The sequence below is a fragment of the Hemiscyllium ocellatum genome, chromosome 4 (genome assembly GCF_020745735.1).
Source record: "Hemiscyllium ocellatum isolate sHemOce1 chromosome 4, sHemOce1.pat.X.cur, whole genome shotgun sequence".
Taxonomy (NCBI): Eukaryota; Metazoa; Chordata; class Chondrichthyes; order Orectolobiformes; family Hemiscylliidae; genus Hemiscyllium; species Hemiscyllium ocellatum.
This window is the reverse complement of record NC_083404.1, coordinates 140,364,440-140,377,044: the sequence shown is the minus strand read 5'-3', so window position 1 is coordinate 140,377,044 and position 12,605 is coordinate 140,364,440. Positions and strand designations below refer to the sequence as shown.

Below are 12,605 nucleotides of genomic sequence, written 5' to 3'. Positions count from 1 at the left end.
TGATAACAGACCAGTGAAATGCCTTTGAATGTATAATACAATGAAGCCACTAAATAGATTCAAGCTGCAATTGCTGTGTAAGTTGAAATTTGTACTTTCCACTGTGTAAATCATTTCCAGTAACACAGTGTCAATGCACTCAAATTCATTTAGTAGATTCCACTGTCTTACTTTATTGTCCACCAAGTGTTCATCTTACACTTCTCCTATTTTAATTCTCCGTAATCTCAAAATTTAGTGGCAACTTTCAACCCACAGGATGGCTAATTGATCTTCTCTTAATATATTTGTGACTTTTTTGTACTGTTTGTGTGACCAGGATGAACAATTTCTAATCAAAAATTAGCACTACAGACACATTTCCATATAATACGTGACCTCCTTATACTTCCTCCAAAATGTATTATATTGCATTTATCTGTATTGAAGTTAATTTGTAAGTGGTACAAAAAGCAATAGAAATTACAAAATACTTTATCTTACTGGATCTGAAATTAATTGATGTTTCAATTTTTAAACATCTGATAAAACTCAAATATAATGTACAATGAAAGTACGTACATGATAAACAAACTCGTTTTGATTAGCAAATTGATCAAATGTATAAATATTTTTGATTGCAGGACCTAATATATTAATATTAATGAAATCATTTGTCTTAACAGCTTTTTCATGTGGCTTATATTCTTATAAAGTTTGCTAATTCTCCACGTCCTGACCTTTGGGTGCTTGAGAGATCAGTTGACTTTGGAAGATCCTACAGTCCGTGGCAGTACTTCGCTCGTAAGTCTCACATGTTTTTACCTCGGAATTTTACTTTATTTTGTTCTTGCTTTTACAAACTAGTTTCTTCATCTAGAGAGGAATAAGTTGATTAGGGATAGTCAACATGGTTCATGCCTCACAAGTCTTATTGAGTTCTTTGAAATGGTGACCAAACAGGTGGATGAGGGTAAAGCGATTGATGTGGTGGATATGGATTTCAGCAAAGCGTTTTTTAAGGTTCCCCACAGTAGGCTATTCCACAAAATACTGAGGCACGAGATCAAGGGTGATGTCGCAGTGTGGATCAGAAATTGGCTAGCTGAAAGAAGGTAGAGAGTGGTGGTTGATGGGAAATGTTCATCTTGGAGTTCAGTCACGAGTGGGGTACCGCAAGGATCTGTTTTAGGGCCACTGCTGTTTGTCATTTTTATAAATGACCTAGATGAAGAAGTAGAAGGATTTGTTAGTAAATTTGCAGATGACACTAAGGTCGATAGAGTTGTGGATAGTTGTAGGTTGTTGTAGGGAGACAGAGAGACATAGATAAGCTGCAGAGCTGGGCTGAGAGGTGGCAAATGGAGTTTAATGTGGACAAGTGTGAGATGATTCACTTTGAAGGAGCAACAGGAATAAAGAATACTGGGCTATCGGTAAGATTCTTGATAGTGTAGATGAGCAGAGAGATCTTGGTGTCCATGTACATAGATCCCTGAAAGTTGCCACCCAGGTTGATAGGGTTGTTAAGAACGCGTACCGGTATGTTAACTTTTATTGGTAGAGGAATTGAGTGTCGGAACCATGAGATCATGCTGCAGCTGTACAAATCTCTGTTGCAGTCGCACTTGGAGTGCTGCACATAGTTCTGATCACTGCATTGTAGGAAGGATGTGGGTGCAGAGGAGATTTACTAGGATGTTGGCTGGTATGGAGGGAAGGTCTTATGAGGAAAGGCTGAGGGACTTGAGGCTGTTTTTGTTAGAGAGAAGAAGGTTGAGAGGTGATTTAATTGAGACACGTAAGATAATCAAAGGATTAGATAAGTTGGACAGTGAGAACCATTTTCCTCAGATGGTGATGGCTAGCACGTGGGGACATAGCTTTAAATTGAGGGGTAATAGATATAGGACAGATGTCAGTGGTAGTTCCTTTACTCAGAGAGTAGTAGGGGTGTGCAACACATTGCCTTAAACAGTAGCAGACTTGCCAACTTTAAGGGCATTTAAATGAACATTGGATAGACATATGGATGAAAATGTAATAGTGTAGGATAGATGGGCTTCAGATTGGTTCCACAGGTTGGCGCAAAATAAAGGGCCGTAAGGCCTGTACTGCGCTGTAATGTTCTATGTTCTATATGTTCTTCAAAGCTCAACTTGAAGTTCTTGGCTGAATCAAAAAATGAAATACTGAAAATGCTGGGCACCTGGAATAAAAACAAAATGCTGGAAACATGCAGCCTCTTTGGAGAAGAATAAACATCTTGTTCAAAGATCTTTCATTATTGACATGAAATATTGAGCTCAGACTTTGCCGCCCTGACACAGGGCAAACCTGGATCTGGTGACTTTAAATAGAGGTTTTGAGTGGAACATAAGTTTAAAAGTCCCAGCCAATTCCCAGAGTAAACCTGATTGGGTGGTGATCCAAAGTACTCCAGAGTTACGTGAATTACAAAAAGCTAGCATCCAAGTTCACTGGGGAGAAGGGGAAGGCAAATGGAGTTTTTTTTTCCATGGGAAATGATGTGTAACAATAGGAAACATTGAACATGAAACATTGTAGCACAGGAACAGGCCTTTCAGCCCACCATGTCTTTGCTTCATGATGCCATTCTAAAAGAAACCCATTTGTCTGCATGTGGTCCATATCTCTCTATTTCCTGCCTGTTCATGTATCTAAATTCCTCTTAAATGTTGCTGTCGTGTTTGCTTCTACAACATCCCTAGGTAGTGCGTTCCACTACGTAAATAAACTTTCCTTATCTCCTTTAAACCTTTCCCCTCTCATCTTAAACCTATATCCCCTACTATTTTCCATTTGCACGCTGGGAAAGAGACTCCCAACTACCCATCCTTTCTGTGCCTCTTATAATTTTATATACTTATGTCGGATCACTCCTCAACCTTCAATGTTGTAGTGCAAATAATTAGATTTTGTTCAGCTTCTCCTTATAGCTAGTACACTCCAACGCAGGTAACATTGTGGTAAATTTCTTTTGCATCCTCTCAAAAGTCTCCATATCCTTCCTATTGTGTGGTGACCAGAACTGCACACAATACCCCATAGGTGGCCAAACTAAAGTCTTATACAACTGCAATATGACTTGCGACCTTTTATACTTAATGCCCCGACTGATGAAGGCAAGCATGCTGAATGTCTGCTTTCCCACCTTATCCATTCGTGTTGCTATTTTCAGGGAGCTATGGACATGCACCCCAAGATCCCTAAAGTATATCAATTCTTCTAAGGGTCCTGCCATTTACTGTGCACTTTCCACTTGCATTTGACCGCTCTAATTATAACTCTGATCTTTCTCTCTGCACCTTCTCTGTGGCTGTAACAATCAATTCTGCATTCTGTTCTGTCACTCTGATGCACTTTGTATAGACAATAGACAATAGACAACAGGTGCAGGAGTAGGCCATTCAGCCCTTCGAGCCAGCACTGCCATTAAATATAATCATGGCTGATCATTCCTAATCAGTATCCTGTTCCTGCCTTATCTCCATAACCCTTGATTCCACTATCTTTGAGAGCTCTATGCAACTCTTTCTTAAATGAATCCAGAGACTGGGCCTTCACTGCCCTCTGGGGCAGCGCATTCCACACAGCCACCAGTCTCTGGGTGAAGAAGTTTCTCCTCATCTCTGTCCTAAATGGTCTACCCCGTATTTTTAAGCTGTGTCCTCTGGTTCGGCACTCACCCATCAGCGGAAACATGTTTCCTGCTGCTAGAGTGTCTGATCCTTTCATAATCTTATATGTCTCAATCAGATCTCCCCTCAGTCTTCTAAACTCAAGGGTATACAAGCCCAGTCGCTCCAGTCTTTCAGTATAAGGTAATCCCGCCATTCCAGGAATTGACCTCGTGAACCTACGCTGCACTCCCTCAATAGCCAGAATGTCTTTCCTCAAATTTGGAGACCACAACTGCACACAGTACTCCAGGTGTGGTCTCACCAGGGCCCTGTACAGCTGCAGAAGCACCTCTTTGCTTCTATACTTAATCCCTCTTGTTATGAAGGCCAGCATGCTATTAGCCTCCTTCACTACCTGCTGTACCTGCATGATTGCCTTCATTGACTAGTGTACAAGAACATCCAGATCTCTCTGTACTGCCCCTTTACCTAAATTAATTCCATTGAGGTAGGAATCTGCCTTACTGTTCTTGCCACCAAAGTGGATAACCATACATTTATCCACATTAAACTGCATCTGCCATGCATCTGCCCACTCACCTAACTTGTCCAGGTCACCCTGTAATCTCCTAACATCCTCATCACATTTCACCCTGCCACCCAGCTTAGTATCATCAGCAAATTTGCTAATGTTATTGCTGATACCATGTTCTATATCATTAACATATATTGTAAAAAGCTGGGGTCCCAGCACGGATCCCTGCAGTACCCCACTGGTCACTGCCTGCCATTCCGAAAAGGAGCCGTTTATCACTACTCTTTGTTTTCTATCAGCCAACCAATTTTCAATCCAATCTAGTACTTTGCCCCCAGTACCATGCGCCCTAAGTTTACTCACTAACCTCCTATGTGGAACTTTATCAAAAGCTTTCTGAAAGTCCAGGTACACTACATCTACTGGATCTCCCTCATCCATCTTCAGAGTTACATCCTCAAAAAATTCAAGAAGATTAGTCAAGCACGATTCCCCTTCATAAATCCATGCTGACTCTGACCTGTCCTGTTACTACTATCCAGATGTGCCGTAATCTCATCCTTTATAATAGACTCCAGCATCTTTCCCACCACTGAGGTCAGACTAACTGGTCTATAATTTCCACTTAAAAAGTGGTATAACATTAGCCACTCTCCAATCCTCAGGAACCGATTACGAATCTATCGAATTCTGGAAAATAATCATGAACGCATCCACGATTTCCCGAGCCACCTCCTTCAGTACCCTGGGATGTAGATCATCAGGTCCCGGAGACTTATCAACCTTCAGACCTAACAGTCTCTCCAACACCAAACCCTGGCAAATACAGATTCCCTTAAGTTCAGGTCCTTCAGTCACTGTTACCTCAGGGAGATTGCTTGTGTCTTCTCCAGTGAGCACAGATCTGAAGTACCCATTTAATTCTTCTGCCATTTCTTTGTTCCCCGTAATATATTCCCCTGTTTCTGTCTTCAAGGGCCCAATTTTAGTCCTAACCATTTTTTTGCCTTACACATACTTGAAAAAGCTTTTACTATCCTCCTTTATATTATTGGTCAGTTTACCTTCGTACCTCATTTTTCCTCTGCGTATTTCCTTCTTAGTAATCCTCTGTTGTTCTTTAAAAGCTTCCCAGTCCTCCATTTTCCCACTTATCTTTGCTATGTTATACTTTTTCTCTTTTAACTTTATATGTTTTTTAACTTCCCTCATCAGCCACGGCTGCCCATACCTCCTCCTGGGATCTTTCTTCCTTTTAGGAATGAACTGATCCTGCAACTTCTGCATTATACACAGAAATATCCGCCATTGTTCCACCATGGTCATCCATGCTAAGGTATTGCACCATTGAACTTTGGCCAGCTCCTCCCTCATAGCTCCATAGTTCCCTTTATTCAACAGAAGTACTGTCACTTCCGACTGTACCCTCTCCCTCTCAAATTGCAGATTGAAACTTACTGTATTATGGTCACTACTTCCAAATGGCTCCTTCACTTCGAGGTCTCTGACCAATTCTGGTTCATTACACAATATTAGATCTAGAATTGCCTTCTCCCTGGTCGGCTCCAGTACCAGCTGCTCTCAGAATCCATCTCTGAGGCACTCCACAAAGTCTCTTTCTTGAGGTCCAGTACCATCCTGATTCTCCCAGTCTACCTGCATGTTAAAATCCCCCATAACAACTGTAGTAACATCTTTACCACAGGCCAATTTCAGCTCCTGATTCAACTTACATCCGACATCCAGAACACACCCACTCTAATAGCAGTCACTTAACTTCCCGACCGGCTTTGCGCTCCTCCTGAACTCCCGCCCAGCTCCCGCTGCTCTCTGCTGCGAAAAGAGTATGGTATGATCTGTGTGTATAGAACATAAAACAACACTTTTCTCTATATCTCAGTACATCTGACAATAAATCAAACTCAAATTCAAATCAAACTTAAACTCAAGATGCATCACCTTACACCTCTGTCTGCAATACTTCCTCTATAACGTGTTAAGAATTATAATAGTCGAATTAAAATTATCAGATGGGCACACAATGTGGTTCACTTACACTTGCTAGACATTGTATATATTCATAGGCAGGCACCTGGCCTGGAAAAGGAACATGCCCAGACGTTGAGCTTTATTTGAAATACACTAAACATGAGAACGATACTTCCCTAGTGATTTTTCCATGGCAACGCCCTGACGAGGCAGAGTTGCCTTGCTGCCCAATGACCACCCTTTTCTCTTGCCATATAAGTAGCTGCTTCTCTCCTTGCTTCAGTCCTGATGAATGCAAGACTTTAAGATTCTTCAATAGTTTTTATTTCTTCATCAATACTCAGATTCTGTCCTGTCATCTGATTTATTCTCATTAAACAGATATTATATGCAATAATTGCATTTTTCCTTTACGATTACAATTAATAAGGAGAAAACATTCCTGGGCAGCTTCAGTTTTTTTGTTTCTTTATGATTTATGAGCGGTAAAGTAGTTAGAATCATAGAATCCCTACAGTGTGGAAGCGGGCCATTCAGACCATCAAGTCCACACTGACATTCCGAAGAGCATCCTACTCAGATCAACTTCTCTACCTTATCCCTGTAACCCTGCATTTTCCCCGTGGCCAATCCACCTAGCCTACACTTCCCTGGACATTATATGCAATTTAGCATGGCCAATCCACCTAACCTGCACATCTTTGGACTTCGGGAGGAAACCCATGCTGACACGGGAAGAATATGCAAACTCCACACAGTTGCCCAAGGGAATCAAACCTGAGCCGCTGGTGCTGTGAGGCAACAGTGCTAGCCACTGTGCCACCACTGAGCTACTCGACCACCACTGAGCCATTGCAGTTGAATGTTTCAGTGGGATTTTATTGTGTACAAATATGACCATAAGATGAAGTTGGCCATTCATCCCCTCATGTCTGCTTCACCATTCAGTGGGATCGTAGCTGATCTGATAATCCTCAACATCATTTCTCTGCCTTTTCCTCATAACCCTTGAATCCATTATTGAATAAGAATCTGTCTGTCTCAGCCTTGAATATAGTTAATGATGTAGCCTTGACAGTGTCTCTGGTAAAGAATTACACAGGATCACTGTCTTCTGAGAGAAGAAATTCCTCTTTATCTTTGTCTGAAATGTACAGTCCCTTATTTTGAGACAATGTCCTCTATTTCTAGACTCTCCCACAGGGGAAACAATATTTCCATATCTTCTGTATCAAGTCCCCTAAGAATCTGGTATGTTTCAATCAGCATTTGATGTGTGTCATTGACTGTGAAACACTGAAGCATCCTGAGGCTGTGAAACACACTTTGTTTATTCCTTCAAAGTAAAGGAATTCATAATAATTATGTGCTCTATTACTAGACATTCTAGTAAACTGCATTAAAGTCAATAGCACTGTGAGAGAGAAATTTATATCTGTAGTTACTTTTCTTAATACAAGGATCTTTTCTATGTGGAGTTTTTCAGTCCTTTTCCTGGCCACAATGTCTAGTTATTGAGGTAGTAGACAAAATCACAATTATGTGTATTTGCAGCTGGTTGGACCAAGAGAGCGTTACGGTCAGGTAATCCAGCCAACATACTGGGAGCCTGGATAGTGCAGAGAAAGGATAATTGGCCTTTGTTGTGGTGCATCTCTTCTCTTTCAGTTTATTTGGAACTAAATGTATTTCAGCACACTTTCCAGTATCAGCAGAGTATGGAATGCTGACTTATAACTGATTTATACACTGTGAGTATTGTTCTAACATTAGAATTGGATACCTTGTTGAATGATGCTTCATTCCAACCTAAATTATTGCTCAAGTTAAAGAAATTCCCTCTGATACCAATGTAGTTGAACAAAAGACTTTTTATTATTCTTTTATAAATGTTCAGTAACTACATTAGATTCTTTAATGCTTAAACCATGCAACCGACTTGTGTGTGCTTGTAGCTCTTGCTATGGGAAGGTGGCTGACTTTATTCCAGGTGCCTCTTCCTCATAGAGAGATGGGGTAGTGTCAGCAGGCATCCATTGGGAGGCGATGATGTGCATAGAAGCTTCTCCTCAGTCTCTTCTGGAGGTGCCCTTCTTCCCCAATTAACCCTGTCTGCGATCACAAACAACACCTTTGTCTTCCAATGGCCAGACAGTCATTTTTCCAGGGTGGATAGGATGCACATGGGGATCCTACAGATTCCTTGGTATAGATGTTAGGATATCATGTTGTGGATGTACAGGATATAGTGAGGCCGCTTTTAGAATACTGCATTAATTTCTCTGCTATAAGAAATACTTGACAAATTTGAAAGGGTTCAGAAAAGATTCACAAGGATGTTGCTGGGATTGGAGGGTTTGAGCTACAGGGAGAGGCTGAATAGGCTGTGGCTATTTTCCCTGGAGCGTCGGAGGCTGAGGGGTAACCTTTTGGAGGTTTATAAAATCATGAGGGGCATGGATAGGGTGAATAGGCAAGGTCTTATTCCCAGGATAAGGGGAGTCCAAAACTAGAGAACATAGGTTCAAGGTGAGAGGTGTAAGATATTAAAGGGACCTGAGGGGCAACTTTTTCATGCAGAGGGCAGTATGTGTATGGAATGAGTTGCCAGAGGAAATGGTGGAGGCTGGTACAATTATAATCAAAACATGTATCAGCATCGGCTTGGAGGGCTGTTGTATTGTTCAATGTTTTTTGTTCAATATTTAGAAGCCATCTGGATGGCACATGAATAGGGAGGGTTTTGAGGGGTATGGGTCAAATGTTGGCAAATGGGACTAGATCAGTTTAGGATATCTGGTCAGTATGGACGAGTTAGACTGAAGGATCAGTTTCCATGTTGAATGATTCCAATTGCAAGGGAAATTGAAAATTCCATGATCAATTCCTCTCCACATGGAACCCTTCAAGAGTATCCATTAAAATTTGAAGATTGATTAAATAAGTTACTCAGCAAAGGTTGTGATGTGCAGATGCTATTGTTGCACAGGGGTGGACAAAGTCAGAAGTCACCAGGTTACAGTACAACAGGTTTATTTGAAATATCAAGCTTTCGGAATGCTGCTTCTTTGTCAGATAAAGTTGAATTATTAAATACAGAGTCAAACTCCTGAGTAGCTATTCAGTTGATGCCATGCTTACCTCACACTGCCCCCTAGAAATTGGCCTATCATTGCTTTTAAACTCTCTAGGATGTGATATCCCTGACCCCGCACCAACCATGCTCACCCCTTCCCGCTCTTGACTCGCAGACTCTTTCTCCCCTCAACTTGGCTTCTCCCTCCCCTGCTCAATACATACCCCCACCCAACCCTCCGGTTTTGAACTCACTTTGCCTTCCAGTCACCTTTCCTCTCTCCAGCCTCTAACCCATTCCCTCACTCCCAAGATTTCCTGCTCCAGACCTACTGTCTCTTTCCCCAGTCTCCCCTTTCCCCAGTCTCTTCTTTCTCCTCTCTGAGTCCCTCCCCAAGGGGCAGTGCTCAGTGCCTGCTCTCCATTACTCCCACTCTGGAAACACCCCCCCACTCCCCATTGCCCCATTCCCCCATTCCAGATTCACTCCCTTTCCGCCACTCTGGTGTCTAATGAAACTAAATGCCTCACATACGTCTCATCTTGAGTTGCTAGATCTCATGTCTGTTGGTACAACTCACATGAGCAGCATGTTGAAAACAGAGTGACTGGTTCATACTTGTACTGGTTAGAAGACACAGTTTACAGTAACTGAAGAGGGGAAATAGACTGACTTTCTCAGGTGTGAGGTTTTTTTTGCTGCAGAGGAAAGGACAGCAGCTTCCTTTGTGGAAGTTCTATGGCTTCTGCTCAAAGAGTCACATCCACAAACAGCTACAAAGGAGCCGATCGTACAGATGTTGGCAGGCAGAAACCCTTGTTCATTGACAACTGGTCACTCTCACTGATCCCCCCACAACATGCCCTCAAACCTCTGACTATTCTCATCAGCTGTCTCCCAACCTGAACCATTAACCAGGAGTGTTCCCTCCCAGTCAGGGAACACTTCAGCAGTTCGGCACATTCAGTCTCAGAATGTGAGGGTGACCATCCTCCAAGGCAGACTTTGCGACAGGCAACAACACAAAGTGATAAAAACAATGACTGCAGATGCTGGAAACCAGATTCAGGATCAGTGGTGCTGGAAGAGCACAGCAGTTCATGCAGCGTCCAACGAGCAGCGAAATCGATGTTTCGGGCAAAAGCCCTTCATCAGGAATAAAGGCAGTGAGCCTGAAGCATGGAGAATTAAGCTAGAGGAGGGTGTGGGTGGGAAGAAAGTAGCATAGAGTGCAATGGGTGAGTGGGAAAGGGGATGTAGGTGATAGGTCAGGGAGGGGAGGGTGGAGTGGATAGGTGGAAAAGGAGCTAGGCAGGTAAGACAAGTCCGAACAAGTCATGGGGACAGTGCTGAGCTGGAAGTTTGGAACTAGGGTGAGGTGGGGGAAGGGGAAGTGAGGAAACTGTTGAAGTCCACATTGATGCCTTGGGGTTGAAGTGTTCTGAGGCAGAAGATGAGGCGTTCTTCCTCCAGGCGTCTGGTGGTGAGGAAGCAGCAGTGAAGGATGCCCAGGACCTCCATGTCCTCGGCAGAGTGGGAGGGGGAGTTGAAATGTTGTGCCACGGGGCATTGTGGTTGACTGGTGCGGGTGCCTCGGAGATGTTCCCTAAAGCACTCTGCTAGGAGGCGCCCAGTCTCCCCAATGTAGAGGGGACCGCATCGGGGGCAACGGATATAATAAATGATATTAGTGGATGTGCAGGTAAAACTTTGATGGATTTGGAAGGCTCCTTTAGGGCCTTGGATAGAGGTGAGGGAGGAGGTGTGGGCACAGGTTTTACAGTTCCTGCGGTGGCAGAGGAAAGTGCCAGGATGGGAGGGTGGGTTGTAGGGGGGCGTGGACCTGACCAGGTAGTCACGGAGGGAACGGTCTTTGTGGAAGGCGGAAAGGGGTGGGGAGGGAAATATATCCCTGGTGGTGGGGTCTTTTTGGAGGTGGCGGAAATGTCAGAGGATGATTTGGTTTATGCGAAGTTTTGTAGGGTGGAAGGTGAGCATCAGGGGCGTTCTGTCCTTGAAGTGGCTGAGCTAAGGCTCATAGCCAAGTTTGGTACCCATGGGAATGGCCTTGACTGGGACCTTGGGTCATGCCGCACTATGGGTGACACACACACACACACACACACACAGAGTCTCCTGTGAGGTGAATTTGTACTTGCAGAATTGCATTTTATTTTGCTCAAAAACTGCGTAGATCTGTGTAAAATTCTGTAAATCACACTTTAAAAATAGAATCAGTCTGACCTAACATTGGGACTCAGACCTTAACTTCACACCTCCAATGCATTATCTGAGATGGCTCCTATTGTTAAAAGTGATCTTGCGAATGTAACTTTTTAAAATTTCTGGGATTTACATAGGAAGGAACCATGTGGGGCAGCATGGTGGCTCAGTGGTTAGCACTGCTGCCTCACAGTGCCAGGGACTCGGGTTCGATTCCAGCCTTGGTTGACTGTCTGTGTGGAGTTTGCACATTCTCCCGCGTGATTGCGTGGGTTTCCTCTGTGTGCTCTAGTTTCCTCCCATAGTCGAAAGATGTGCAGTCCAGGTGAATTGGTCATGCTAAATTGCCCACAGTGTTAGGTATGTTAGTCAGAAGGAAATAGGTCTGGGTGGGTTACTTGTTGGGCTGAAGGGTTTGTTTCCACACTGTAGGGAATCTAATCGAACCAAAACTAACATGATCATTCTAAAAGATGTTGTGCGGTTTTTAGCTTTGAACCAATCTACCTCTCTATCAGACTGGCACTTGACCTCCAAGCAGCTGACCCAACTGCCACTTTAACTACTTACTCAGTTTCCTCACCAAGCCACCTGCCCTGCCATCATACCATTCGGTGATTCATCCATCGCCCATTCACTACATTTACACTGGTCATTAAACTTATCTTACAGCAACTAGTGCCATATTATGAGGCGCAAGGAAAAGCGCCTCATCTTCCGCCTAGGAACGCTCCAACCACAAGGGATGAACTCAGATTTCTCCAGTTTCCTCATTTCCCCTCCCCCCACTTTGTCTTAATCCCAACCCTCAAACTCAGCACCACCTTCCTAACCTGTAATCTTCTTCCTGACCTCTCCGCCCCCACCCCCACTCCGGCCTATCACCCTCACCTTATCACCCTCACCTTAACCTCCTTCCGCCTATTGCATTTCCAATGTCCCTCCCCCAAGTCCCTCCTCCCTACCTTTTATCTTAGCCTGCTTGGCACACTCTCCTCGTTCCTGAAGAAGGGCTCATGCCCGAAACGTCAATTCTCCTGTTCCTTGGATGCTGCCTGACCTGCTGCGCTTTTCCAGCCACACATTTTCAGCTCTGATCTCCAGCATCTGCAGTCCTCACTTTCTCCTAGCCAATATTTTACAGGTCATTCTCAATTTT

General features: G+C 43.5%; 1 protein-coding gene across 1 annotated transcript in view; it reads left to right on the top strand.

Moving 5' to 3' along the window:
* LOC132815125 (laminin subunit alpha-3-like) overlaps window positions 1–12,605 on the top strand; it is a 364,209-nt gene that overhangs the window by 73,342 nt on the left and 278,262 nt on the right. Inside the window, exon 3 of the mRNA XM_060823918.1 lies at window positions 666–783. Coding sequence (XP_060679901.1) covers window positions 666–783 — 118 coding nt within the window. The remainder of the gene's footprint in view (window positions 1–665; window positions 784–12,605) is intronic.